The 27,013-nt window shown below is 43.1% G+C and overlaps 1 protein-coding gene across 1 annotated transcript in view; it reads left to right on the top strand.

Annotated features, from left to right (window-relative positions):
* Positions 1–566: 566 nt before the first annotated feature.
* Positions 567–27,013, top strand: part of LOC138643330 (uncharacterized) — a 39,620-nt gene continuing 13,173 nt past the window's right edge. The window contains exons 1-6 of the mRNA XM_069732257.1: positions 567–606; positions 860–1,279; positions 7,124–7,277; positions 7,900–7,970; positions 20,455–20,769; positions 21,223–21,360. Of these exons, the coding sequence (XP_069588358.1) occupies positions 567–606; positions 860–1,279; positions 7,124–7,277; positions 7,900–7,970; positions 20,455–20,769; positions 21,223–21,360 (1,138 nt within the window). The remainder of the gene's footprint in view (positions 607–859; positions 1,280–7,123; positions 7,278–7,899; positions 7,971–20,454; positions 20,770–21,222; positions 21,361–27,013) is intronic.

Raw genomic sequence — 27,013 nt, 5'->3', positions numbered from 1 at the left:
ATGTAATTCTTCCGACAGTGTATACCAATATCTTTAATGCCTGATTCCAGATATAATTGTTATTCCCAATATTTGTTGTCAGCAGCACACTTTTCTCAGTCTCCTTTCTTCCTTGTTGTTGGAGATTGGCACTCCTTTTGGAGTGACAGTTCTGGTTCAGTCACATGGGCTGTCTGCTGACTTAAATGGCCTCCTGTGACTGACAGATGCTTGTTCTAAAGTCTGCATGTAATTTTATATAGGATGGATTACAGTCAAGCCAATTTGTGAAATAGCTAATTATTCTGATGATCTCTAGGAGATTTTAGCCGCTGATGACGTTTGTTTTGCTACTGTTCATAAGGTCTAATTCTTATACATATCAGTCTTTTCTCCAATTACTGATATGATAAAGATTAATATTCAGTATGATTCCTGTTTGATATAATGATGCCTCATTGTCTCACTTCTAATCTTTCAACAATGCGTTACTGTATTTGAATAATGGGCTGATTACATCGAAAGACAGGATGTGGGTTTACTTGATATAAAGCCCAAGGTCAAGTCTATTTGTTGTTCCTAGAAGAATGTATCTGTACATGCTGATCACGGGATTCTTTTTACCAAGTAGGTCATGTTCGAAGTGTCTTCTTTGGTATTCTTATATCATTCTGATGCTTAATGGTTATTTCTTATTGCTAGTAGTATGCTATTGTAATAACCCTTATTATATTACAGAGATATAATGCATTTTACTGATAACAATCCAAATCTTTAGTACAAGAGCACCACATTCAAGAAGCCAAACAATTTAAACAAAATGATGTAAAATTGGTTCAGGTTTGCAGTGTTTTATCATGATAACTTTCTACTTTTTCAGACACGAACGCACTTACCTTCAAACAGGAGCCAAACTCCCTAACAAAGACTGGAGATGGAAAGTGGACAATCACGATGACCTGTGAAGTCAGTGCAGCATACTATGTTCATTGGTATGTGCAGAAGCAGAGTAAAGCATTGAAGAGAATTCTCTACATCCGGAATAATGCAATCACTTATGAAACTGGGATTAACTGGAATAAGTTTACAGCTACACAGGAGTCAGACAAATATACACTGGTCATTAAAGAAATGAAAGCTGAGGATGAGGGCACATACTATTGTGCAGGCTGGGACCATTATGCTCACAATGTTATACATGTGCGAAACATCTGTACAAATAAGGTACATCATTCTGCCAGACCTGCAGATAAACCACATATCAAGCTGTTTACCACATTAAATAACCACTTTATACACAGTGATTATCGCTAAGATCATGAAATTTGAATTCTCGGCTACCAAGCCATAATGAGTTTGCATGGCAAAATGGGTAAGCGCTATGTTGGCTCAAGTGAAAAAAGGCTACGACGGTTCTCCATTTACTATATAAATTTATTAGCTGATATACTACTTTAAAATGCTTTTAATGCATAAAAAATACAACATACATGTAAATATTAAATACTATTATAGTATTATAACACTGTTCTTAGACACAGTGCAATCAATTAAAGGGAGTATCTGGTCTAAGAAGCAAAGTTTTCAGTCACTTAATTTGATTGCAGACTGTAAAATTGTGGCAGCGTGCCATGCTCAAATCATGCGTGCACACCACACTCCCGATTCAGCGTTCTGCACGGATATAGTGACCACAGAATTTGCTTCTTAGATCGGACAGCCACTCACTTTGTAGGGCAGATTTTCTCTATATTTTACATAGTCCCAAGTAAGTTCCTGGTAATTGGCTCTCATTGCTATATGGAAACTGCAGTTGACACTACTGTTTTACTGTTTGGGGTTAGTTATGAATAAAAGTGACTAGGCAATGTAATAGAACATGTTCAACATTATGGAAATGTTAGGCTTATATCTTTAGGCATTGCAAAATAAAATAGAGGAAAAATCGCACTCATCGTCCTTTAAAACGTTTCTCCTATGAATGAGGTGTGGTTACAATCTATTATGTATGGGGGCCTCCCAATTCTCCCCTAACAGGTGATGTCAAGAGAGGGTAGTCTCCAGCCTGTTGAATTTCTGAATTTCCAATGGATGATCCTATTTTTTTTACTTTGGGAGATAAGCCAACTCAATCCTTTAGGGATCTGAATATTTGCAGCGGTGAATTAAATGTTTTCAGAACAAAAGTCATTTCTCACAAACCGGTGCTTCAACAGGTCCTTGTGTATCCAGCAGGTAAATACTACCTGCCATTAATAAAAACACACACCATGGCTAGATGTGGGCGACACCTAGAGGTTCAGGTATGGCAGGTTCAGCCGAACAGTTACAAAAGGTTTGGGTTTGGGTACCACAACAGTACCTGGACCCGAACCAGAACCCAGACTCTATTCACTTGAATGGGGACACGAACATGCAGTGTTTGCCATGCTGTCATGTGCATGACAGAGTGGCAAACACCGCTGTAAAATCGGTAAAAAGCGGTAAAATCATTATGGCTGGTCAGGTAACAGCGGTAGCCACACTGGCAAAAGACAGTGGGAGCGTGCAGCTGTGATCTGAAGAACAAAGTTTACTTCCGGTCACTGCTGTCGGCTGATGGGACTACTGCTCCCATCAGTCGTCGCCTGCTGCCGCTAATAACAGCAAGAACAGGAGTGGCTGATGGGAGGGTTCATCAGCAGGTGCCCGCGATATGAATAAATAATTAAAAAAATGGATTCCCCTGTATTTTTGATAACAAGCCAGGCAAAACTGAGAGCTTGGGGAAGCAACTCTCAGCTGTCTGCTTTAGCATGGTTTTGTTATCGAGAATAGAGGGGTCCCCACTCCGATTTTTTTAAATTACTTATGTGATGATTTAACCACTGATCAGAAGTGGTGTTTGCCGTGCTGTCATACACATGAAAGTGCAGCAATCATCCTTTGTTGGGGGGCCGAACCCGAACAGTAGTAGACTTCCTGGTGAAGTCCATGCTTGGTGTTGGTGCCCATGCAGTAGGTGTTCAGTACAGATGCCGAACTTTAATGTTCGGGTTCGTCCATCTCTAGCCATGACATCATTGTGACAGGCTCAACGATAATTATAAACTTATAACTAAAAAAAAACACCATAGCAAAATAATCATCAATGATAATGCAGACATAAAGACACACAATGCTATAAAAATACAGACATATCTAGGTTGTAGACAGAAGTAGAAAAACCAGCTCACCTGTTAGACATGTGTTGTGGGGAAGCATGGATATCGTGTAGTCATCACGTGGAACAAATGTAGCTAGAAAAGTAAAATCCAGCTTCCAAAGCCTTTGAGAAAGAACAAGTTGTTGTTCAAAACGTGTAACCTAGTACTCATTATCATGTGAATTCATCCTAGTGGACTTCATGTTTTATTCACAATAAATTTGGAATTTTTTTTGGAAGCTGGATTTTCCTTTTCTTGCTATATCTAGCTTGTCATTTAAACCAGGGGCACCCTGTGGAGAATCCTCTTGCTTCCTCTCTAAGCAGGAGTTAATGCTGATCTCCATGGACAGAAGGTTATCATCCACATATCTGGAAAAACCTTAGTGTGTTTGAAAAACAGATTTTTCAAGGAAAAAAACAGATTATCCTTCAAAGCAGCAAAGAAAATATTAGCAAAATGCATGCTACCAGAGTCGACCTGTATCCGAGAAATGAGTACTTCAGGTTTTTCTTATAATGGAGTGGAAAATATTCTTGCACAAGTTACAACATGAAGTGACTTTCTCCATATTCCTATGAGTGAATTCAAAACTATGGATCTGGAAAGGGAACCCCGTCATCTCATCGGCCTGGAATTTCATTGTGCTACAATTGCACAATATCTCAAAACTGAAATGATCCTCAGAGGACTATGTGTATCTCTGCGACCTACCCTTTTTAAGGAAAATAAGGAAAAAATTTGGCAAACAATTTGAACAAATCCTTAACAAATGTTCTCTGGATCTCATGACATTTACCTTGGATCATTTGCATAAGGCTGCTACAACATTCAAAGAAAAAAGAAAAAGTTAATGTATTGAATCACAACTCAGCAGCATTGTTCCAAGAAAACAAAATTACATCTTCAGAATGGAAGGAATAGGGCAATACACGGTATTAAGAAATAGGATATGTGAACTTTTGATCAGGGTCATTTGGATGTTTTGGGTTGTCATTATGATTTAAACAGAGAAAACGCAGTAGTTTGACAATAAATGGCTTCACCCAACCACTAACCTTGAGTGGAAAAAATGTTTTGGTGTCATCATTCATATTCTCTGAAATTAGGCCAAGAAAGCCAAAATTCTGCCAGGGTATGTAAACTTTTGAGCACAACTGTATGAGAAAAAACTTTTTAACAGTGAGGATGATCAATGAGTGGAACAGGCTGCCACGAGAGGTGGTTAGTTCTCCTTCAATGGAAGTCTTAAAACAGAGGCTGGAAAGGCATCAGTTTGAGATGATTTAGTAAATCCTATGCTGCACTGAACAGGGGATTGGACACAATGACCCTTGAGGTCCCTTCAAACTCTAACATTCTATGATTCTATGATACAACTGAAGAATTTTCAACCATCAAAACCCGCATACAAGAGAACCTTGACAACTTTATCAGTAAACCGAGAACAGCAAGAGACAGAAGTTGGTTTGTGACACTGAGGACTATCTACAAAATCGAGTCTATAAATGGCAGGGTTCCTATTAGTGATGAGTGAGCGCTAAAATGCTCAGGTGCTCGTTACTAGATTCGAGCAAATCATATTGCTCGAGTGCCCAACCAAAGTAACGAGTATAATGGAAGTTATTGGGAAACTCGAGCATTTTTCCAGCGAACTACCCTTGAGGTCTGGAGGGGTCTAAAAATTGCTGAAATCAATGGAAATGCAGCGCCCCAGAGTCCTGGTCATTGCAGTAATGTCACTCTGCCACTAAGGGGAGTGATGTTATGCCTGATTGCACCAAAGGAGTTCACCTGACCAGGTATCACAAGCACACATTACACTTCACACTCCGGCCACCAGGGGGAGCAAAAGGCACTATGTATTAGGCCACTCCTCACACTGGTAAAACTGGGGGTCGGATAGGAAGTTAGGAGAGAACACAGCCTGGGAGAGCTCCAGGGAGGACCTGTCAGGGGTGGGTTCCTGACAGGGGCCTAGCAGAAAGGATAGAGAGTGATGGAACCGCGCCTGCACTACCTTGCGGCGGTATCCCAAGGAAGGACACGAGAAGGATATTGTGGAAAAGTGAGAAATGAGATCAAAGCACAAAGGAGAGCCAGTAGGAGTCGTGCCCCGAGAACAGCAACATCCTACTGAGGCGCGTAGCCGGTGACCGGAACACCGAGGGAGTAACTGACTTCAAGCATTACTTTAAATACCGCAGGACAGTTAATTATAGGTTGGCTGTCTACCATACATCACCTAAGAAGACATAGGGGGCAAGCGTGGAGAGGGGTCCCAGAATAGCTCCGAGCCTTCCCGTCAAACGGGTGCATCCTATGCAGATAAACTTGGGGGACGGAGAGAGAGAGAAAGAACGAATACGAGAGTTGTGAGGACTATCCCGAATGCTCAGCAGGGAAGAACTACAACACACAGGCGCTAGTGGCAGGCACTGATTTCCACCTGCAAAGGGAACTCTGGATGTGCCTTTGGACTGGCCGGTCTCAGACAGCCCTGTTAACAGTGCTCTGGATTGAGGATCCCGAAGCCTTCAGTAAAAGGTAAAGAGACTGCAACCCTGTGTCCTCATCATTGACTGCACCTCACACCATCGCCACCTACACTACTGGGAAGCCCTGGGGATATACTTCACCTGTGGCCAGCGGACCCCTAAGCGGCGTAGGTCACCCTGACCGAACACCACAGGTGGCGTCACGAACCCTTGACAAACTTTCATCACCCCTTTTATTGGACGCCCCTTAGCAGGGTTACGGGCCGGGTCCAGCCACCGTGACATCTCCAGCACCGAGACAGAGGACCGGTACCGAGTATCCTGTGGCCCTGTGTCTGGGGGCGCTCCAGAAACAGCGCTGAAATGGCATGGGACAGCATAGGGAAGAAGCCTGGAAGCATCTCTGAATCCTAGGTCACTACTGGGAACAATATTGTCAGATTATTATGCCACTTTTACGGACTGACAATAAAACATACAAAACCGAAGATAAAATGGATTTTACTGGAAAAAATATTAAGAAACATTCCTTATCTTTTAATATATTTTTTTAATGCGGGAGAAGGGAGGTAATTTCAACTTTTATTTTCATTTTTTTTTAGATTTTGTAAAACTTTTTTTTTACTTTTCACTGTTCTTGCTAGTCCACTTAGGAAACTTGAAGATGCAAACCTGCAATCACATGTGCTAAATACAGTAATGCCACAGAATCACTGCATGTAGTAGAAATCTTGGTTTCTTTTGAAGCCTGGCTACAGGCAGGGTTTCAAAGGAGCTCTGTAATGACAACCCATCGGCGATCCGCGATCATGTCACAGGTGCATTGAATGACATGCACATATGTCGGCGCGTGATAAATCCTGCTGACAAAGATTGACAAAAACAGTATTTAACAGGTTAACAAATGCTAGTAAAACACAGTCATCACTTGCTGGGTATGGGGTGGGCTCGCTGCGCTATACATGTATGGTGGATGTTATTGCAGGAACATGGACCGGAATAGTGATCTGTCTGGGCCAGAACTGTCGGGACTGTCACCATTATTGCCGGGGAAGCACTTTCTGACTGGAGTAGACCTTCGCACCTGACTGTTGGGGGCAGGTAGGATATATAAGAAACTGCACCCCCGGGAATTGGGATTTTGGTGGGTACCCAGCATGCGATACAGGAGAAGGTTGACTCCCTCTCCGCTGACCGACGCCAATTGACAGGCCCGCATTGCAGCTTTCCATCCCCCTTGCTTACAGACTGTGCATCTCCTGAGCCTGAGACCAACTCCCTGTTATTCTCCGACCCTAACAGCACTAACAGGTCGATACATCTGACATCTGCTGACTCTCTTAGTAACGCTGATCCGGCGCTGAACGCGGTTCGCAGCGGTGAGACTGGGGCCTCCAGTCTGGGACTTTGTACATTCTTAGCCATGCAGCAGACCTTTCCCCATTCAGCACCTTGTTCCAGGATCACAAGACCACGTGAAAGAAGACCAGTATACTTCATCGCCAAACAGAAACAGTGCTACACTTTTCTCCAGGACTGGCTCAGAGACTTCTCGCGCCACCTACGGCGCCATTGTGGGATTTTCCAGCCACCATCGTCCAGGAACCAGAGACTGGTAAGTTAACTCATTATTGCATCCGTTGTAGTTATTTTATTGCTTGTGGGCCTGTATATTTACACCCCCTTTCTCCCTGCGTGGAGTATTTACTGTTGAGATATATAAAACCTGTTAACGCTTGCTCTGCCTCCTGCTCGTCCCTGCATCCCGCGTTCCTGCTAGATCCCTACATTATGAAAGGGTTAGACAGTATTCAACCTATAGACGAATTTTTACTAAAAATCACCATACAGTACTCACATAATATTGTGATAGTATCCAAAATATATCATACCTTGACCAATTAGTTATAATAACATAATGTAGTACACAGAGAATACCTCTATAGAATTAACACATAATGGTTTGCAAATTTTACAGACAAAAAAATTAAAAAATAATACTTGCATATAATGCTCAGAAAATATGTTCAAATGCTGTATTGATACATGCAGGTATAAACATATGAACCACTTTGGACAAAATTAAATCCAATTAATATGACTGATTTTCACATTTTGTTATGAATACTGTACATATTGTAAACTTAACTATATCATCGGAGCAGCTGCATCCTCTTACTAGAGATGCGTGACAGTTGACATCATGTGTCTGGAGACTTGTTCTAATCTACTCTAAGGATTCTTGTATGGGAAAACTGCACAGTGTATATTCCAGTGTTTGGCCCTGGAACCAAAGTCATTGTAACAAGTAAGTACAGATTTCAGTTAACTGGTAAGTGTCAAAAAACTTCACGCCCATCTTGGCACATAATACACACACGGTTTTGCAAGGCGGTCTCGTCACCATAAACATAAATATTTAGATACATTTAATAAGGAACTTCTACTTTTTATTTTATGTCCCCATTATACTGTATATAATAATGCATTGTTATGAAAAGAAGAAACTACGGTAATAAATTATATAATAATCATTTTTAAAAGCAGGCAAAGCCTCAGCAGCTCATGGCTTTCCATGATAATAGCAGGCACTTAAATTGTTAATTATCTTTTTAAATTAAAAAAAAAAAAATAATTGTAATTATTTAAAACATAAACATAAAAACTATAATTTTATATTTTTATTTTCAGGTTTTAAATGTTTAAAATGATTTTATTTTTTGGGTGGAACAATTTTTTTTTCAGTACAACTTTTTATATTACACTATATTTTTTTTTAAATTAGTCCCACCAAGGAACATGAAGCTGCCAAACTATGATCACTTAGAAAATGCTCTGTAATGCCTGGTAATTCAAAGCATTATTGTCTGCAAAGCAATATAGCAAGCATGATCTCCAGGCACATTTTAAATTATTCACAGTACATATATTAATATATACAGTACAGATCAAAAGTTTGGACACACCTCATTTAAAGATTTTTCTGTGTTTTCATGACTATAAAAATTGTACATTCACACTGAAGGCATCAAAACTATGAATTAACACATGTGGAATTATATACTTAACAAAAAAGTGTGAAACAACTGAAATTATGTCTTATATTCTGGGTTCTTCAAAATAGCCACCTTTTGCTTTGCTGGCTGCTTTGCACACTCGTGGCATTCTCTTGATGAGCTTCAAGAGGTAGTCACCGGGAATGGTCTTCCAACAATCTTGAAGGAGTTCCCAGAGATGCTTAGCACATGTTTGCCTTTTTGCCTTCACTCTGCAGTCCAGCTTACCCCAAACCATCTCAATTGGGTTCAGGTCTGGTGACTGTGGAGGCCAGGTCATCTGGCGTAGCACCCCATCACTCTCCTTCTTGGTCAAATAGCCCTTACACAGCCTGGTGGTGTGTTTGGGGTCATTGTCCTGTTGAAAAATAAATGATGGTCCAACTAAACACAAACCGGATGAAATAGCATGCCGCTGCAAGATGCTGTGGTAGCCATGCTGGTTCATTATGCCTTCAATTTTGAATAAATCCCCAACAGTGTCACCAGCAAAGCACCCCCACACCATCACACCTCCTCCTTCATGCTTCACGGTGGGAACCAGGCATGTAGAGTCCATCTGTCCACCTTTTCTGAATCGCACAAAGACATGGTGGTTGGAACCAAAGATCTCAAATTTGGACTCATCAAACCAAAGCACAGGTTTCCACTGGTCTAATGTCCATTCCTTGTGTTCTTTAGCCCAAACAAGTCTCTTCTGCTTGTTGCCTGTCCTTAGCAGTGGTTTCCTAGCAGCTATTTTACCATGAAGGCCTGCTGCACAAAGTCTCCTCTTAACAGTTGTTGTAGAAATGTGTCTGCTGCTAGAACTCTGTGTGGCATTGACCTGGTCTCTAATCTGAGCTGCTGTTAACCTGCAATTTCTGAGGCTAGTGACTCGGATAAACTTATCCTCAGAAGCAGAGGTGACTCTTGGTCTTCCTTTCCTGGGTCGGTTCTCAAGTGAGACAGTTTCTTTGTAGCGCTTGATGGTTTTTGCGCTTGGGGACACTTTCAAAGGTTTCCCAATTTTTCGGACTGACTGACCTTCATTTCTGAAAGTAATGATGACCACTCATTTTTCTTTACTTAGCTGCTTTTTTCTTGCTATAATACAAATTCTAACAGTCTATTCAGTAGGACTATCAGCTGTGTATCCACCAGACTTCTGCACAACACAACTGATGGTCCTCACACCATTTATAAGGCAAGAAATCCCACTTATTAAACCTGACGGCACACCAGTGAAGTGAAAACCATTCCCGGTGACAACCTCTTGAAGCTCATCAAGAGAATGCCTAGAGTGTGCAAAGCAGTCATCAAAGCATTTTTTGTTAATTATATAATTCCACATGTGTTAATTCATAGTTTTGATGCCTTCAGTGTGAATGTACAATTTTCATAGTCATGAAAATACAAAAAAATCTTTAAATGAGAAGGTGTGTCCAAACTTTTGGTCTGTACTGTATATATCCCTCTTACTGAGTTGTTATTTATTATGTGCCTATATACTCTCCTGAGAAGACATATATATATATATATATATATATATATACCATATACAGTATATATATTTAAATATAATTTTTCTCAGCACTATCCACAGACACTCTGTCAAATGTGACTGGGATATAGCATCACACTTAGCAAGTCAGTTTGTTGCACCTTCCCCCCTTTTTTCCTTCTCACCAGCACTGGGATTGTATCTCCTTGAGTGCAACACTTTAAATAGACACTTTTTCAATATCCACTTTATTATAACCCTTATTATAACCAATAAATATGCACTTATATAACTTGATACAAGGGATTGTGACATGTAACTGTATATACCCCTCCCTCTGCTCCTGTGTTTTTGTTGCACTGATTTTTTTTTTTTTTTTGCTACACCCTTATAAATGTCCACAAAAAGCAGACCTGGGGGGCTTATTAAGCTCATGACTGAATTGGTGGTCCATCATAGAGGCGTCAATGAAAGAAAGAGGAATCCCATCATCCAGAATCAACGCTATCTCATTAGAGTTGAATGCCGACTGTACAATCTCAACAGCTTATATGGTGTAGGGGATAGAGATCGATCAATTTCATTCATATTAATTTACATGTTGGATGTTTTGCATATTTAATTATGCTTCCTATCAGTACTGTACTTTTATTTTCTTCTGAAGAAAATAGAAAATTATGAGATGCTTAGTTGCATCAGTTGAAAAAAGACATAGGTCCATAAAGGTCAACTTTTTTCAATTAATGACATATTTTTTATTGCTTGATTATTTGTAACCAATAATAGTATTTGTTACGAGAAAACCTGACATGGTATTTGCCATTACTGCAAATTGTAGTAGAGCATTCCAGAGTTGAACTGCTCTAACTGTAAAGAACCCTTTAGAATGCCACCTGGTTCTTTGTAAGGTCCTTGGAATGTGCCAGTTCTTTGCATTGACCACACATATAAACGAGATCTCATCCGAGATTCATTTTTTCTACCCTGAACAGGTCTAACTTTTCTAACCTTATTATACGAGAGACTTGTCATCCTGTTTATTAACCACATAGTACAAAATAATGTAACTGTACATCAGCGCTTGGGTTCATATATGTTGAGGGGAGCACCCTCCATACACATGTTACAGCCAGCACATATCTGTAACATGAACAATCATCCCCCCATGGTACTCGTGTGAAGCCCAGCCACAGGTGAAGCTTCACAGGAATCCACCATTTACATAATACACCGCAATATTGTGTATAGCTGTATACTGTATAATATAAATAATCAGTCGATTACAGATTAAAAAGTAAAAATTCAAAGATAAACAAATAAAAAATCTATTAGATGTGATTCAGTCTCCTTTTCCCTCACTCTGCATGAACAAACAAAAAATAAATAAATAAATAAGCTTATTTGGAGTCACTGCATCTATAAAAGTCCAATCTATCAAAATCTAAAATTAATTAGCCCAACTGGTACTGTATTTTTCAGATTATGAGATACACTTTTTTTCCCCAAAATTTCAGGGGAAAATGGGGGTACATCTTATAATCTGAATTGTAGCTGTGGTGGAGCTTACTGGCTGCTGTGGAGCGGGGTCCCAGGGTCGATGGTGCCGGAAGCTTCTGGTGGTAGCAGAGGCAGGAGTTGGACGCTTACATTTTGTGAAAGCCCAGAGCCACACCTTTTCCAAAAATTTTATGCTGTGGACTTCGGGGAAATGACGGCTGGAAATGGCGCATGCACAAATTGAGATCTGAACACTGAGATCTCATCTCCCGAGAACTCAATTGCGCATGCGCTGCTTCCGGTGGCCATTTTCCAGGAGTCCACTGCATTATAATGTATTGAAAGTGCCGGGCTCCAGCCTGTCACAAAATGTCAGTGGTACAGTTAGGGCCAGAAATATTTGGACAGTGACACAATTTTCGCGAGTTGGGCTCTGCATGCCACCACATTGGATTTGAAATGAAACCTCTACAACAGAATTCAAGTGCAGATTGTAACGTTTAATTTGAAGGGTTGAACAAAAATATCTGATAGAAAATGTAGGAATTGTACACATTTCTTTACAAACACTCCACATTTTAGGAGGTCAAAAGTAATTGGACAAATAAACATAACCCAAACAAAATATTTTTATTTTCAATATTTTGTTGCAAATCCTTTGGAGGCAATCACTGCCTTAAGTCTGGAACCCATGGACATCACCAAACGCTGGGTTTCCTCCTTCTTAATGCTTTGCCAGGCATTTACAGCCGCAGCCTTCAGGTCTTGTTTGTTTGTGGGTCTTTCCGTCTTAAGTCTGGATTTGAGCAAGTGAAATGCATGCTCAATTGGGTTTAGATCTGGAGATTGACTTGGCCATTGCAGAATGTTCCACTTTTTGGCACTCATGAACTCCTGGGTAGCTTTGGCTGTATGCTTGGGGTCATTGTCCATCTGTACTATGAAGCGCCGTCCAATCAACTTTGCAGCATTTGGCTGAATCTGGGCTGAAAGTATATCCCGGTACACTTCAGAATTCATCCGGCTACTCTTGTCTGCTCTTATGTCATCAATAAACACAAGTGACCCAGTGCCATTGAAAGCCATGCATGCCCATGCCATCACGTTGCCTCCACCATGTTTTACAGAGGATGTGGTGTGCCTTGGATCATGTGCCATTCCCTTTCTTCTCCAAACTTTTTTCTTCCCATCATTCTGGTACAGGTTGATCTTTGTCTCATCTGTCCATAGAATACTTTTCCAGAACTGAGCTGGCTTCTTGAGGTGTTTTTCTGCAAATTTAACTCTGGCCTGTCTATTTTTGGTATTGATGAATGGTTTGCATCTAGATGTGAACCCTTTGTATTTACTGTCATGGAGTCTTCTCTTTACTGTTGACTTAGAGACAGATACACCTACTTCACTGAGAGTGTTCTGGACTTCAGTTGATGTTGTGAACGGGTTCTTCTTCACCAAATTAAGTATGCAGCGATCATCCACCACTGTTGTCATCCGTGGACGCCCAGGCCTTTTTGAGTTCCCAAGCTCACCAGTCAATTCCTTTTTTCTCAGAATGTACCCAACTGTTGATTTTGCTACTCCAAGCATGTCTGCTATCTCTCTGATGGATTTTTTCTTTTTTTTCAGCCTCAGGATGTTCTGCTTCACCTCAATTGAGAGTTCCTTTGACCGCATGTTGTCTGCTCACAGCAACAGCTTCCAAATGCAAAACTACACACCTGGAATCCACCCCTGACCTTTTAACTACTTCATTGATTACAGGTTAACGAGGGAGACGCCTTCAGAGTTAATTGCAGCCCTTAGAGTCCATTGTCCAATTACTTTTGGTCCCTTGAAAAAGAGGACGCTATGCATTACAGAGCTATGATTCCTAAACCCTTTCTCCGATTTGGATGTGGAAACTATCATATTGCAGCTGGGAGTGTGCACTTTCAGCACATATTATATATATAATTGTATTTCTGAACATGTTTTTGTAAACAGCTAAAATAACAAAACTTGTGTCACTGTCCAAATATTTCTGGCCCTAACTGTAACTGCTGCAGCAGAGGCGTAGCTAGAGCTTTTGCCGCCCGGGGCTGTTCCCGAGTTTGGCGCCCCCGCCTCCCCCGGCTCAATACACACAAAGGTTACCAAAAATGGTTTTCCTGTTTTGTAGAACTTAAACTGGGCCTAATGGTGTCACCCCCACATGCCAAACCTGTGACTTAATACCACCACACCATGACCAGACCACATAGTGACCGAATAATACTACATACAAGGGACAAATACCACAACACCATTTCCAGACCACATATTACCACCACATAGTGACTGAATACTACAATACTGATCAGTAATAAAAAAAAAAACACAATACTATCACCATAAGTGCCAGTATTCACAGGAGATCTGTACTTAGTATGCAGTGTCTGTGTAGAGGTAATACAGAGATCACTGGTGGTATTATACACAGGAACTCTGTATATAATGTATAGATAATACAGTGATCACTGGTGACATTGTACACAGGACCGCTGTATATAGTATACAGTGTATAGTGTCAGTGTATAGGTAACACTGACTCACCAGTGACGTCTCTAGGTGAAGTCCTTCATCTTTCATCCAGCACAGACCGCCATCATTCCTTCCAGCCAGGACTCGTTTCTGCAGGAAATAACACAGTTATCTCGAGCTCCGCTTGCAGAACACATTACTTAATTTTTCACAACTTCTACATTACATCACATGAAGAAAAAAAGGTGATATAGTGTCACTCTGCACAGTAACAGGACCGCCCCCCCATTTAAAACAGTATACTCAAAAAATAAAATAAATACATCACTGCAGTAATAATATCCCTTAATTAGCCCCTATGGTAACACTATTCCCCACCCTGGCCCCGTTTATCTCATTCCTGGCTCCAGCCATATGTTCTCACATCCTGCCCTCATGAGTATCCATTCTACCCCATATGATCTCCCCATCCTGCCCCACCAGCCTCCATCGTATCCGTCCTGCCCCATGATCCAATCCTGCCCCGTGTCTCCAATCATGCCCCGTATCTACATTCTGCCCATGCCTCAAGTCCTGCCCCCAGTGTGTCCAGCAATCTGCCCCAGTGTGTCCAGCATATTACCCCCATGTTGTCCAGCAATCTGCCCCAGTGTGTCCAGCATATTACCCCCCAGTGTGTCCAGAAATCTGCCCCAGTATGTCCAGCACTGCCCCCAGTGTGTCCAGCAATCTGCCCCAGTGTCCAGCATTGCCCCAGTGTGTCCAGCAGTCTGCTCCAGTGTGTCCAGCATATTACCCCCAGTGTGTCCAGCATATTACCCCCAGTGTCCAGCATTGCCCCAGTGTGTCCAGCATATTACCCCCAGTGTGTCCAGCATATTACCCCCAGTGTGTCCAGCAATCTGCCCCAGTGTCCAGCATTGCCCCAGTGTGTCCAGCAGTCTGCCCCAGTGTGTCCAGCATATTACCCCCAGTGTGTCCAGCATATTACCCCCAGTGTCCAGCATTGCCCCAGTGTGTCCAGTATATTACCCCCAGTGTGTCCAGCATATTACCCCCAGTGTGTCCAGCATATTACCCCAGTGTCCAGCATTGCCCCAGTGTGTCCAGAAATCTGCCCCAGGGTCTCCAGCATTGCCCCAGTATGTCCAGAAATCTGCCCCAGTGTGTCCAGAAGTCTGTCCCAGGGTCTCCAGCATTGCCTCAATGTGTCCAGAAATCTGCCCCAGGGTCTCCAGTATTGCCCCAGTGTGTCCAGCAATCTGCCACATGGTCTCCTGTATTGCCCCAGTGTGTCCAGCATTCTGCCCCATGGTCTCCAGTATTGCCCCAGTGTGTCCAGCATTCTGCCCCATGGTCTTCAGTATTGCCCCAGTGTGTCCAGCAATCTGCCCCATGGTCTCCAGTATTGCCCCAGTGTGTCCAGCAATCTGCCCCATGGTCTCCAGTATTGCCCCTGTGTGTCCAGCAATCTGCCCCATGGTCTCCAGTATTGCCCCAGTGTGTCCAGCATTCTGCCCCATGGTCTCCAGTATTGCCCCAGTGCGTCCAGCAATCTGCCCCATGGTCTCCAGTATTGCCCCTGTGCGTCCAGCAATCTGCCCCATGGTCTCCAGTATTGCCCCGGTGTGTCCAGCATTCTGCCCCATGGTCTCCAGTATTGCCCCAGTGTGTCCAGCATTCTGCCCCATGGTCTCCAGTATTGCCCCAGTGTGTCCAGCAATCTGCCCCATGGTCTCCAGTATTGCCCCAGTGTGTCCAGCAATCTGCCACATGGTCTCCAGTATTGCCCCGGTGTGTCCAGCAATCTGCCCCATGGTCTCCAGTATTGCCCCGGTGTGTCCAGCAATCTGCCCCATGGTCTCCAGTATTGCCCCAGTGTGTCCAGCATTGCCCCCAGAGTCAGACATAAAGAAAAAAAAAAAAAAGGTAAATCCTCACCTCTCCCGTTCCTAGCGCAGGTCCGGTGCAGTCAGCGTCTCTCCGGCTCTGCGACGCTCAGGACAGAGAGGCTGAGTGGCGCGCACAGTGATGACGTCATTGCGCCCTCTGCTCTGAGACGTCGCAGAGTCAGAGGACGCTGTAGCTGCCGCAGGAACCAGGAGAGGTGAGTATTAGAGCGGGGGGCGGGGGGAGCCTGGTCGTGGCGGCGGACGGCGCCGCCCGAAGATTTAAAGGGGCGTCTTTTTTTTTTTTTTTCTTTCTCCTCCTGCAGCGCCGGCCGCCCCCCGCATTGTGCCGCCCGGGGCGGACCGCCCCCCCGCCTCCGTTCCTACGCCACTGTGCTGTAGAGAGGAAAATATTGAAACATCAGAATTGTGGTTGTTCAGTCACCACACCTCCCTAAAAAAACATTAAAATGTGAACAAAACATTGTAGATGCCCCAAAATAGTACCAGCAAAATTGGCAGCTCATTATGAAAAAAAAACAAGCCCTAACATAGGTCAATGAACATTAAAATAAAACGTTACCAGTCTTAGAATACGGTGACAGAAACCAACAGTTTTCTCACACATAAATAAAAATATGTGTTCAAATATTGCCATAATTGTACTGACCTGTAGAATTAGATTGTCAGGTAATTTTTACCAAACAATGAAAAATGTAAAAACAAAGCCCAATAAACAATGGCAGAATGGCATTTTTCACCATTTCATCCACTTGGATTTTTTTCCTGAATATTTTATGGTAAAATGAATGGAGTCATTTAAAACAATAGATTGTCCCACAAAATAATAACCTTTCAAACAGCCATGTTGGTTAAAAAATAAAAATGTTATGACTCTTGGAGGAATGGGAGGCAAAAACGAAAGACTGAAAATAAAAAATCATTCCGCGGTATGGTGGCTTGGCAACCTCTGTTTGTTATATTCATGGAGAGTGCTAGTGTTCCTTACGCCACAAATCTTATTCCAGTCACTGACTAGAGTAAGATTTATGGCAAGGCTCACATGGACGCACAAGCCATTTGTGCGATGCTCCTGAATCATTAAGAAGCGTGTTCTTTAATGATTCAGGAGTGTCTGACTGCAACGCATCCCTGACATGAACAATGCCAGATTTGATAAATCAAAGCCTATATTTCAGTTAATATTAGGATAGTTAAAATACCCCCAAAAAAGGAGCCACTATTATTTGCTGCCTTTCCCATTTGTTGCAGCATTTCATCCTCTACCTGTTCACTGTTAGTAGTCTTATAGCAATCTCTAATTATTAGCTTACCATTACTGCCATCCCCATGTATTTTTACCAATAATGACTCTATACTGCCACAGCTTCCCCATTCAGCCTGGTCTTAAAGTGGATCTTTCTCTGGATTTTCTAACTAAAACTGAGCACCTCCTCAAATTCCTGTTGATCTACTGATTCTGGAACAGTTTATCTTTTTTTATGTCCTCCTCTGTTTTAGGCCGGCTTCACACTTGCGAGTTTTACGGACGTAAGAGCGCAGAAACTACGTCCGTAAAACTCGCAAAAAATACGGCACAATTATTCTCTATGCCCCTGCTCCTATCTGCCATATTTTACTGATCAGTATTATACGGCTTTCTACGGCCGTAGAAAATCGCAGCATGCTGCGTTTGTCACCGTATTGCGCAAATAAAACGCCAATGAAAGTCTATGGAAGCCCCAAAAATACGGATTACACATGGACCAGCAGTGTGACTTGCGAGAAATACGCAGCGCTGTTACAGAGAAAAGCCGGTAATTCAGTGCGGTGTACAGTAAAATCACACTGACAGCTTACAGTAGAATAGGTAGAATAAATATGTACACATAGAATAGGTATATATATATATATATATATATGTCAGTGAGACACATATATGTATATATATTCTTACTTCATACAGCCGCGATATAGCAAAAAGCCGGTAATTCACTTACCGGCTTTTGCTTTCTCCTTCGTAAAACCCGACATGATATGAGACCTGGTTTACATACAGTAAACCATCTCATATCACCATTTTTTTTGCATATTCCACACTACTAATGTCAGTAGTGTGTCTATGCAAAATTTGGCCGTTCTAGCTAGTAAATTAAAGGGTTAAATGGCGGAAAAAATTGGCGTGGGCTCCCGCACAATTTTCTCCGCCAGAATGGTAAAGCCAGTGACTGAGGGCAGATATTAATAGCCTGGAGAGGGTCCATGGTTATTGCCCCCCCCCCCCCCCCCCGGCTAAAAACATCTGCCCCCAGCCACCCCAGAAAAGGCACATCTGGAAGATGCGCCTATTCTGGCACTTGGCCACTCTCTTCCCATTCCCGTGTAGCGGTGGGATATGGGGTAATGAAAGGTTAATGCCACCTTGCTATTGTAAGGTGACATTAAGCCTAATTAATAATGGAGAGGCGTCAATTATGACACCTATCCATTATTAATCCAATTGAATGAAAGGGTTAAAAAAAACACACACATTATTAAAAATTATTTTAATGAAATAAAAACAAAGGTTGTTGTAATATTTTATTTAACGCCCAATCCAATCACTGAAGACCCTCGTTCTGTAAAAGAAAAAACATAATAAACCAACAATATACTTACCTTCCGCAGATCTGTAAAGTCCAACGATGTAAATCCTTCTGAAAGGGTTAAAACATTTTGCAGCAAGGAGTTCCGCTAATGCAGGCTGCTTCTTGCTGCAAAACCTCGGGGAATGAAGCTAAATATAGGTCAATGATCTATATTTAGCTTCATTTGCGGTGAGGCGCCCTCTGCTGGCTGTTCATAGATCGTGGGAACTTACCTAGAAAGCTCCCAGGCTTCATTTGCGGTGAGGCGCCCTCTGCTGGCTGTTCATAGATCGTGGGAACTTACCTAGAAAGCTCCCAGGCTTTCTAGGAAAGTTCCCACGATCTATGAACAGCCAGCAGAGGGCGCCTCACCGCAAATGAAGCTAAATATAGATCATTGACCTATATTTAGCTTCATTCCCCGGGGTTTTGCAGCAAGGAGCAGCCTGCATTAGCGGAACTCCTTGCTGCAAAATGTTTTAACCCCTTCAGAAGGATTTACATCGTTGGACTTTACAGATCTGCGGAAGGTAAGTATATTGTTGGTTTATTATGTTTTTTCTTTTACAGAACGAGGGTCTTCAGTGATTGGATTGGGCGTTAAATAAAATATTACAACAACCTTTGTTTTTATTTCATTAAAATAATTTTTAATAATGTGTGTGTGTTTTTTTTAACCCTTTCATTCAATTGGATTAATAATGGATAGGTGTCATAATTGACGCCTCTCCATTATTAATTAGGCTTAATGTCACCTTACAATAGCAAGGTGGCATTAACCCTTCATTACCCCATATCCCACCGCTACACGGGAATGGGAAGAGAGTGGCCAAGTGCCAGAATAGGCGCATCTTCCAGATGTGCCTTTTCTGGGGTGGCTGGGGGCAGATGTTTTTAGCCAGGGGGGGCCAATAACCATGGACCCTCTCCAGGCTATTAATATCTGCCCTCAGTCACTGGCTTTACCATTCTGGTGGAGAAAATTGTGCGGGAGCCCACGCCAATTTTTTCCGCCATTTAACCCTTTAATTTACTAGCTAGAACGGCCAAATTTTGCATAGACACACTACTGACATTAGTAGTGTGGAATATGCAAAAAAAAATGGTGATATGAGATGGTTTACTGTATGTAAACCATGTCTCATATCATGTCGAGTTTAGGAAGGAGAAAGCAAAAGCCGGTAATTGAATTACCGGCTTTCTGCTATCTCGCGCTGTATGAAGCAATAATATATATACATATATGTGTCTACTGACATATATATATATATATATATACTGTATATATATATATATACAGTATATATGTTTTTGTTTTTTTTTTACACATGGATCCCTTGTATAGCGGTATGTCGGTTTTGCAAGCCTGCGCTAAAAACACGCATTACGGCTGCCATACGGATTACATACGGAGGATGCCATGCGCAAAAAACGGTGACACACCCTGCCTACGGAGGAGCTACGGACCACTATTTTCGGGACTTTTCAGCGTATTACGGCCGCAATATATGGACCGTATTTTCATACGCTGTGTGTGACGCCGGCCTTAAAGTTATGCCACCCGGTAAAAAAGACGCAAATTTTCCCTTCAACCAACTGGGTACCTACCACAGAAGTAGTAGCCTCCAGATGCGTCATTCTGTCATGGGGCTCATTCAGGTTTTTATTACGCTCACCACATCATAAACATTTTTGTAACTTTGCTTACGACCATTTTGTTCTTTTAATAAATATTTTCTAGATCAACACGTGAAACAACCAGAAGTGTCCATCTTGGCTTCATCCATGAAAAATTCTTGTAAGAAAGGATCTGTAACTTTACTGTGCAACCTGCAAAATTTCTTTCCTGCTGTAATTAAAGTAGTCTGGAACATATCAGGGAGCAATGAGAAGCTGGAATCCGAGAATACGGAGATTATGCACAATGCATCCAATAACATGTACTCATTGTACAGCTGGATTACCGTCAGAAAATCAGAAATAGGCAAAATTTATAAATGCACGTACAAACATGAGTCCACTGGAAACACATGGAACGAAAAAGTGTATAATACAGGTAATTGTCCTTACTATGTACATTCAAGCAGCCTAAATAGACATGTGCTTCGCAATATAACAAAAATGATAATGTATAAGATTAGGGTGTAAAAAAAAATAACTGTCACTATTAATTTCTAAAGTTTATACTTAAAGGGAGCCTGACATCTGATAAATTTTGCATGATCCATGGATAGAATGTACAGTGGAGAAAATAAGTATTTGATACACTGCCGATTTTACAAGTTTACCCACCTACAAAGAATGGAGAGGCCTGTAATTTTTTATTGCTGGTAAACTTCAACTGTATGAGACGGAATCTAAAAATAAATAAACGGAAAATTACATTGTATGATTTTTAAATAAATTGCATTTTAATGCATGAAATGAGTATTTGATCACCTGCCAACCAGCAAGAATTCTGGCTCTCACAGACCTGTTTTTTTTAGTTTAACTGTTTTCTGTATAAAAGACACCTGTCCACACAATCAATCACCCTCCAACCTCTCCACCATGGTCATGACCAACAAGCTGTCTAAGGACACCAGGGACAAAATTGTTGACCTGCACAAAGCTGGGATGGGCTACAGGATAATAGGCAAGCAGCTTGGTGAGAAGGCAACAAGTGTTGGCACAATTACTAGAAAAGGGAAGACACACAAGATGACTGCCAATCTTCCTCGGTTTGGAGCTCCATGCAAGATCTCACCTCATGGGGTAAGGCTGATTCTGAGAAAGGTCAGGAATGAGCCCAGAATTACATGGGAGGACCTGGTCAATGACCTGAAGACAATACCATTAAAATAGAAAAAGCCATCATGGATTAAAATTCTGCAGTGCATGCAATGTCTCCCTGCTCATGCCAGCACATGTCCAAATCCATTTAAAGTTCACCAATGACCGATGATCCAGAAGAGGCATGGGAGAAGGTTATGTGGTCATGTGTTTCCTCTGTCCTGCTTGGATGAAGAAGTATGAGTACAATCCCATGAACACCCAGGGCCGGCGTTAGGTGCAGGCAGAGAGGCCCCCAGCCAGGGGCACTGAAGGTGGAGGGGGGCCCATGCAGAGTATGCAGCCACTATTGGGCCACTCACTCAAGATTGCAGGTGGGAGTGAAAGGGGTCATGCAGCATCTCTCCCTCCTGTAATCATGACACTATCCAGAGCCTGGGAGAGAGCGGCATACTGAGTGCAGAAGTTCAAAAAGGGGGCATGTCATGCAAGGAGAGAAGATAGCCAATGAACTCTTTCCCCATCAAACTGATGAGAGCCCTCACTGGCTGCCGCCTCTGTCCTCCTGGGTGGCACATCCCAATGGTGAGTACTCACCTGTAGTCAGGGGCCCTGGTCGCACAGCACACAGGGGACAAAAGTGGAAAAAGAGCAGGACTTACATTTTGTCTTCTGCTCCCCTCACTGTTCTGCTCCCAGCAGCCTCTCAGAGTAGAGGTCGGGGGAGAAGACTTACGGCACAAGACAGCACGGCAGCAAGCGGTGTTATTATTCCTCTCTGCTCTGTGTCCCCATCCCTCACATTGGGGTCTGCAGTCCTCTCCAGCTGATCTCTGCACTATGTGGCCGACCTCCTCCAGGGCGCATCTGAACACCTGATATCACAGATTAGTATGTGTGTATGTATGTGCTTGTATATGTTTGTGTGTATGTACAGTATGTGTGCATCTGTGTATATACAGTATTTGTGTGTATCTATGTGTATGTTTCTCTCTGTGGTGGTATCTGTGTATGTATGTAAAGTATATGTGTGTGTATGTATGGTATATTTGCATGTATTTGTGTGTATGCATGTACAGCATATGTATATGTGTATGTATATGTATATATGTACAGTATATGTGTGTATCTGTGTATGTGCAATATATTTGTATTTATATAAGGTATACAGGTCTGGCAAAAAATTAAGGCTGGTTTCACATTTGCGTTTTTTGCCACAGCATTTGTACCGCATATAAACGCATGCGTCGTGTATTCCTATATTTAACATTAAAAACGCATGCGTTTTTTTTTGCCACATTTTGCCACGTTTGACGACGCATGCGTCGTTTCGTCGTTTGCGGCTTGGCGCGGAAATGCAACATGTAGTAATTTTTAGAGGCGTCTATTTGCCGCCAGGAAACGCATGCATTCAATTGCGCAAGGTTTGCGACAAAAAAACGCATTGCTGTCTATGTAAACGCATGCGTTTTTAAGCACATGGAATGAGGTGGCCCAAGCGATGTGGGATGGCTGGGACAACTCCCTGACACGGGTCCGAACTACATTTGGTAAGTATTGCACTGCAGTGTGAAGCAGCAGAGTCCTTGGCCGTGCTCACTCGACTGTATGTGATGAAATAAACTCTCATGAGTTTCTCTCATCACACACAGTTGTGTGAGCACGGCAAAAAGTCAATTTTCTGACCATAATGGGTTTTTTTTTAACAGTGGGCAAACTCAAAACACGTTGGCGTTCGATGAAGGACCGCTTTAACAAGGACCTGCGTCAAGAGAGCCGTGTTCCCAGTGGTTCAGGAGCAAGAATCAGACGCTACAAATACCATCGCGTTCTGTCATTTTTAAGACCGGTCCTTGCCCAGGGAGCGTAAGTATTTATCACGTGCATTAGGTTGTATTGTATTGCCATAATCTGTATTTTTACACAGGATTTTGCGTCTGGTAAATTTTTGATAATAATTTTATTTTTACTTTTTTTCACAGCAGGTCACTCATGCCCGAGTTTTTGCACTTGAGCTCGGTTTTACACGACGCAATCAAGGCTTTGGGTGACCGAATGGATGTTTCACATAACCTCTTAAATGCACGTATCCAGGAGGTCAGCAAAAGCCTTGATCAAGTGAAAGCCGACCTCCAGAGGCCAGCACATCATTTTTTTAATCAAATTGAGCAGGGCATGTCGGAACACCTTACTACTGATTTACAGCTGAGTGTCATGCAGGCCTGCAATGATGCTTACGTGCAGGCTATGCAGCAGAGTCGGTATTTCCAGCAGACAGTGGGGGCATATCCACCTGTGCCTTCACTGTCACAATTGTCCTCAATGCCGACCTCTGCTGCATCCCACTGCACTGCCACCTCAATTCCTTCCACAGCCGGACATCACTACAGCACCACCATGCCGAGTGCAGTTGGACATCCCACCGCCACCACCATGACATCCGCTGCTCCTGCTTGGACCTTCTCCACTGACACCACGATGCAGCAGGACCCTGGCATGGCCTTCCGTACCGCCACCACCACGATGCAGCAGGACCCTGGCATGGCCTGCCGTACCGCCACCTCCACGATGCAGCAGGACCCTGGCATGGCCTTCCGTACCGCCACCACCATGATGCAGCAGGACCTTGGCATGGCCTTCCACTCTACAAGCGGTATGGACTCTGGCATGGCTGCACGCTCTATGAGCACTATGGACTCTGGCATGGCTGCACGCTCTACGAGCACTATGGACTCTGGCATGGCTGCATGCTCTACGAGCACTATGGACTCTGGCATGGCTGCATGCTCTACGAGCACTATGGACTCTGGCATGGCTGCACGCTCTACGAGCACAATGGACTCTGGCATGGCTGCACGCCCTACGAGCACTATGGACTCTGGCATGGCTGCACGATCTACGAGCACTATGGACTCTGACACAGTGCAGCCAGACCCTGACAGGTTACCCGCCACCACGACACGCCATATGAGCCCACCAAGACCTCCCCCAACCAGGCAAACCAAAAAAAACACAGAAAAAAGAAACAGAGGACTCTTAGCATTCCTCCCCCTTCACCTACCAATGTGTCTGTAATGTCAGGTTAGTCTCACCCTTCCAGTGCGTCTCAAGCCTCTCATGTGTCAAGCCCCATCCCCGAACTTCCAGACCCTTCTAGTTTCATTAACCCTTCTCCTGCCACTTCTGCGTCGTCCACGGTTAGCCAGGCCTCAATTCTTCACACCCCCGATTACATCACTCTACCCCAAGCCGACGCAGTAAAAAATAATTTTTTGAGTTGTTAAAGGGAACCTGTCACCCCGTTTTTTGAGATTGAGATATAAATACTGTTAAATAGGGCCTGCGCTGTGTGTTACTATAGTGTATGTAGTGTACCCCGATTCCCCACCTATGCTGAGAAATAACTTACCAAAGTCGCCGTTTTCGCCTGTCAATCAGGCTGGTCAGGTCGGGAGGGCGTGTTCACAGCGCTGGTTCTTCCTCAGCTTTACGTTGGTGGCATAGTGGTGTCCGCATGTTGAGGTGACTAATCCACTGTGGGCACGTGAACAAGCAGCGCGCGATCTGCGCTGTCATCCCTTTCGTCGGTGGGGGCGGCCATCTTCCTGGGGCCACGCGTGCGCAGATCGAGTGCTCTGCTGCACGGGGCTTCAGGAAAATGGCCGCAGGATGCCGCGCGTGCGCATTAGAAATCGCGGCGGCCATTTTCCCAAAGCCGAAATGCAAACTCGGCTTTGGGAAAATGGCCACCGCGATCTCTAATGCGCACGCGCGGCATCCCGCGGCCATTTTCCTGAAGCCCCGTGCAGCAGAGCACTCGATCTGCGCACGCGCGGCCCCAGGAAGATGGCCGCCCCCACCGACGAAAGGGATGACAGCGCAGATCGCGCGCTGCTTGTTCACGTGCCCACAGTGGATTAGTCACCTCAACATGCGGACACCACTACGCCACCAACGTAAAGCTGAGGAAGAACCAGCGCTGTGGACACGCCCTCCCGACCTGACCAGCCTGATTGACAGGCGAAAACGGCGACTTTGGTAAGTTATTTCTCAGCATAGGTGGGGAATCGGGGTACACTACATACACTATAGTAACACACAGCGCAGGCCCTATTTAACAGTATTTATATCTCAATCTCAAAAAACGGGGTGACAGGTTCCCTTTAACAAAATAAAAAATATTTGATTTGCCACAATTATGTTTGGTTTATTGTGTCTTCTGCCGCCGGCAACACACACCGTGCACCAAGAAACGTCGCCACACACTTACTTTTTGGGCCACATCATATCTCCAGTAGTTAAAAATAAAAAGACTGCAGCTTTGTGTGTCTTTAGTATACAGATATGAGGTGGGCCAAAAAATATTACATGTATCTCCATAATCTCTTTTTGTCTGTGCCTAATGTGGCAGTCTGAAGAGAAAATGGTGGAAATACAGTGCAGACCTCTACTGAACAGGTCAGGTGTCAAAAAACTCATTAGTTATGACACCTGACCTGTTGAGTAGAGAACTGCCTTGTATAACCACCATTTTCTCTTCTTTATACATAATCTATTACACACAAATTGAGGGGACAATGGTGGTCACACGCTACATATCTATGCTCACCTGCACAGGTGTCAGAAATAGTGAATTCATGAGCCTGTATATGTTTATCATGAATTCATTATTTCTGACACCTGACTTGATGACTATAGATAGTGTGACAGTGATTGTTTCTTCAGTTTGTGTCCAATGGATACAGGAGAAGAGTCATGACGCAATGTCGTCAACAAGCTTACCAATAAAGCAACATGGCTGCCATTACTAGAAGTATGTGGCCAGTGTTTTATATCAGTATTTGTAAGTCAAACAATTAGAGGTAAATTATGATATTAACATAATAACTAGCACCTCTGCCTTTATCACCCACTCCTGGTTTTGGATTACAAAAACTGATATTAAATACAGATCAAATACTGCCAGTTTTAGGACAGCCTTGGTTTGGAGAGGAAAAAGATAGGAGAGACGGTCAACACAACCAAAACTAAAGTTTATTAATGAGAAATATTATTATCATTGTACAAAAATTACAGGTACAGATGTAATTACAACAGGACATTTACACAACATTGTCCTGCCATGACACACGTCCAATATCTGAATCAAAAAAGGCAGAAAATTGGTCCCGCATGTGACCAACGGCTGCAGTTGACCGCAGCGGGTGATGCTGGAAATCGGGCAGTGGGTGTGCAACTGGCTCATCCAGTTCAATGTTGGGTTGCTCCTTAACCATTATATAATTGTGCAGAACCACACAGGCTTTGACGACCTTGTCGACTGTTTTCACTTTTAGATTTATGGCTGATGCAAGAATGCGCCATTTAGCGACTAGAATGCCAAAGGTACACTCTATTGTTCTTCGGGCCCTGGTCAGTCTGTAGTTAAAGATCCTTCTAGTGTGGTTCAAGTCCCGACTGGAATATGGCTTCAGTAGGTTTTCACACATCTGGAAGGCCTCATCCCCAACCATAACAAATGGCATCGG

Source organism: Ranitomeya imitator, chromosome 6 (genome assembly GCF_032444005.1).
Source record: "Ranitomeya imitator isolate aRanImi1 chromosome 6, aRanImi1.pri, whole genome shotgun sequence".
Lineage (NCBI taxonomy): Eukaryota > Metazoa > Chordata > Amphibia > Anura > Dendrobatidae > Ranitomeya > Ranitomeya imitator.
This window is presented reverse-complemented; position numbering and strand designations above follow the sequence as displayed.